The 3,860-nt window shown below is 43.1% G+C and overlaps 1 protein-coding gene across 1 annotated transcript; it reads right to left on the reverse strand.

The window, feature by feature from the left end:
• Nucleotides 1-855: 855 nt before the first annotated feature.
• Nucleotides 856-2,847, reverse strand: KCNA4 (potassium voltage-gated channel subfamily A member 4). The gene has a single exon (XM_068399238.1). It carries the CDS (start codon nucleotides 2,845-2,847, stop codon nucleotides 856-858), a length of 1,992 nt encoding a protein of 663 aa, XP_068255339.1.
• Nucleotides 2,848-3,860: the final 1,013 nt, after the last annotated feature.

The raw sequence follows: 3,860 nt of genomic DNA on the forward strand, positions 1-3,860 counted from the left end.
AATGTAATGTTAGCTGTTTTGCCATCAGCATCACATAAAGAAAAAAGAAACAATAAAATATGGTGCAGAATTCACTCTTCCAATGATTGTCATTGAACTATTACATTAGTAAACATTCACAGTATGAAGTCTCTTTCAATATATCTCCAGCATATAAAGTAGTGCAAAAAAAGCATTCCAGTCATTTTGCCTTTGCAGTCAGACCAGGTTAAATGATTCCCTTACTTCATTGCTTTCATTATTAGACAACAAACACTGCAATGCCTCCAAAGAGAGTTATAAAAATAAACAATTTCTGGAGGGTCAGCAGCCTTTTCAAAGTAAATTTCCAGTTAAAAACAAGCATTATAGATTTCAAGAAAAAAATTTAGATCTATCTTTGTAGAATATCTTTTTACAATAAATTTACCATTTGAAAAACAATGACTATGGTATCCAATGATTTATGGTAGCTGCTATTAAAGCACTGATAAATAGATAAATGACTACCAAACTTCATTGCTTCTTACATAGTAAATACCTCTGAATGCCAACTTTTACCACAGAGCTGTAATTAGTGATGTCGACAGTTCATGCACCCACTTTAAAACTGACTTGTTTTTAATAAATTTTTCAGCCTCATGTGCAAAACACTTGCATTCTAATAAAAATAGAAAGTCTGAAATTATATCAGATCTAGTAATCCCTTCCTCAAGTTATACCACTTACTTGATATGTAATACAAGTTTAGCAATGCTTTTTATTTGTACTTAACCATTAACTGGCATACTACTGTATGCTGTGGACTCTTGTTTGCATATTTCATTATTTTCACTGCACTCTTTAATGCATAAATATATTTTGAAACGTTCAAAATTACACATCAGTTTCCAGAGAATTTGAATTTACACAGTTTTTCTTCTCTGACTCACTGCTATTCCCTGTGTCCTGACTTTTTTTCTCCTTTACACAAAGAGACTCTTTAACTCCTTCTTCCATCTCCAAATATTCTGATTTATCCTCTGTGGATGAAGACGATGAGCTTCTAAATTTCTTCAGTAAATTTGTTGGGAGGTAAGGGCAACTGACTGCATTTTGCATCAGCTGCGTTTGTTCTTCATTCTCAGTCTCTCTGTGGTAGAAATAGTTAAAATTGGAGACAATCACTGGCACTGGTAAAGCAATGGTTAACACTCCCGCAATGGCACACAGGGACCCAACTATTTTCCCACCCACAGTTATGGGCTTCATATCCCCATAACCAACTGTAGTCATGGTCACTACAGCCCACCAAAAGGCATCTGGGATGCTTTGAAAATGGGTGGCAGGTTCATCCGCTTCTGCGAAGTAAACAGCACTGGAAAACAAAATTACTCCGATAAAAAGAAAAAAGATGAGGAGGCCGAGTTCCCTCATGCTGGCCCTGAGTGTATGACCCAGGATCTGCAAACCCTTGGAGTGCCTGGAGAGCTTGAAGATGCGAAACACCCTGACCAGACGAATGATCCTCAGGATGGCAAAAGACATGGCGTGTTGACCGTTACTGCTGCCCTGCTCCTGTGCCAAGTCAGTGCCCAGAGTGATGAAGTAAGGCAAGATGGAGACAATGTCTATGATGTTCATGATGTTCTTGAAGAAGTGTGCTTTGCTTGGACAGGCAAAGCAGCGCACTGTAAACTCAAAGGAGAACCAAATGATGCATACTGTCTCTACAATGAAAAAAGGGTCATTGAAGATGGTGTGCTCCCCAGCATCCAGGTGAAGTGACTGATTGGAAAGCCCCTTCCCTAAGCTCAGGGACATGATGAATTCTTTGTCATCTCTGAACTCTGGCAAAGTCTCCAGACAAAAGATGACGATGGAGATCAAGATGACCAAGACAGAGACAATGGCAATTCCTCTGGCTGGACTGGAGCTCTCCGGGTACTCAAACAGCAGCCAAACCTGCTTCTTAAATTCATTCTCTGGCAAAGCTTTGTCCTCTTCCTCTTTGACAAACCCTTCATCCTCCCTAAACTTGAGCATGGCCTCCTCCCCAAGTTGGTAGAATTTCACCTCCTCAGTGAAGATGTCAAAGGGTACATTGACCGGCCTCTTCAGCCGACCACCACTCTGGTAGTAGTACAGGATGGCATCAAAGCTGGGCCGGTTCCTATCAAAGAAGTATTCATTCCTGAGAGGGTCAAAGTATCTGCCTCGCTTCGCTGGATCACCCAACAACGTCTCCGGGAACTGAGCTAATGTCTTCAATTGAGTCTCAAACCGCAGTCCTGAGACGTTGATTACCACACGCTCACAACATTCGTACTCACTGTAGCGAACAGAGCTGTAACCCCCAGGGCCTCCACCATCATCAGGTGGCTGGTCCGAGTATGAAAACTCATCCTCCCCATAGTCATCACTGTACCAGAGCTTTCCTTCTTCCTCATCGTCTTCATCCTCGTCTTCATCCTCCTCTTCCTCCTCACTCAAGTCCTTCAGTATTCTCTCTTCAGAACCACTGAGAGGCAGCAGCTCAGAACAGGGGAAGGAGGCCCCACACTCCCTACTTCCCAAGTGGTGGCTCCTCTTTTTCCCTTTCTTCTGCCTCTTACCACTCTGGCGGTGGGGCATATTGCTGCGTGACGCATTCCCACCATGAGAGGAGGATGCACCTCGACCCTGCTCCTGATGGTAGTGGTGATACGGTCCACCTCCACCTGTTGCCCCACCTTCTACTGCTGCTGTTGCTGCTGCTACGGCCGCAGCTGCTGCGGCTCTCGACTGTGCCAGCCGCTCTCTCTCTCGGGCCCGAGCTTGGGCCGCATATCCGTAGGGCATGTGGCTGTTGCACCCAGAGCTATCTGCACTCACCATTGCAACCTCCATTTTGCAACTGCTTTTTTTTTTTTTTAATCACTTAATGCAAAAAGGTTTTATTTACAGTGTAACCTTAACTTTCACTATAGAAAGTTCAAAGCCATCTGCATTTGGAGGACCGTCCCTTTGACACAGAGCAGGGCAACACAGTTGTAATGCTAAAGCTATGATTTGGAAAACCAAAGGTCTGCATTTTGTTATTGTCCAGAACATTTGACACAAACTACTGGTTTGCAAATAAGAAAAGATGAAACTCTCAAATTGAACTAGGGAACAGCTGAGGCCTCGTTCTTTCATCCACCAAGCCCCTTTATTTTCATTCATCTCTCGTGGCTGCCACAGATCTGATCAGAATCATGACTACCTTGCAGGCTACAAAGACTGCGTTCATGAGGAAAAAAAATATGGAAATCAAAGGGTACCTGCTCTCCACAGATGGTTTTAGTTCATCATTGCAACCAAATGCAAATAGTCTCTTTCCTCATAATTTGTTCCTGGTAATGCTTTCGCCTAGCAATCTTATTATTGTTTAATATCGTTACTTGGGGAGTTGAAGTTAATTCCAGCCATCACTTTATTTACACAGTGAGGAGGTCTTTGCAAATCCTTTCTTCAGGCTGTCAGCTATGTCTCAAACCTGGGAGCAGCACCCAGGGCATCAGCAGCAGTGGTAAGAGGAGGAGGAAGAGGAGGAGGAGGAGATGAAGACTGAGAAACTGGCTCTGAGGTCCCCATAGGACATAAGGAAGTGGATGGGTCACCCTTTGGTTATGGTCATGCAGAAGAAGCACTTAACCTGAGGCACATGCACAAACACACAAAAATAAACAAAACAAAAAGGGAAAAGATTGGATTGTTTTCCTAAAAGGTCACACTGATCAAATGAAACTGTGTCATCTATTACCACAGTATTCAATCTTCCCCTACCCACACTATTCACACTTCTACATTACACACACACCCACATCACATGCATAGAGATTTTGAACGACTCTGTGGGTAAGGGTGTGGGTGGGCATGTC

Source organism: Nyctibius grandis, chromosome 4 (genome assembly GCF_013368605.1).
Source record: "Nyctibius grandis isolate bNycGra1 chromosome 4, bNycGra1.pri, whole genome shotgun sequence".
Lineage (NCBI taxonomy): Eukaryota > Metazoa > Chordata > Aves > Nyctibiiformes > Nyctibiidae > Nyctibius > Nyctibius grandis.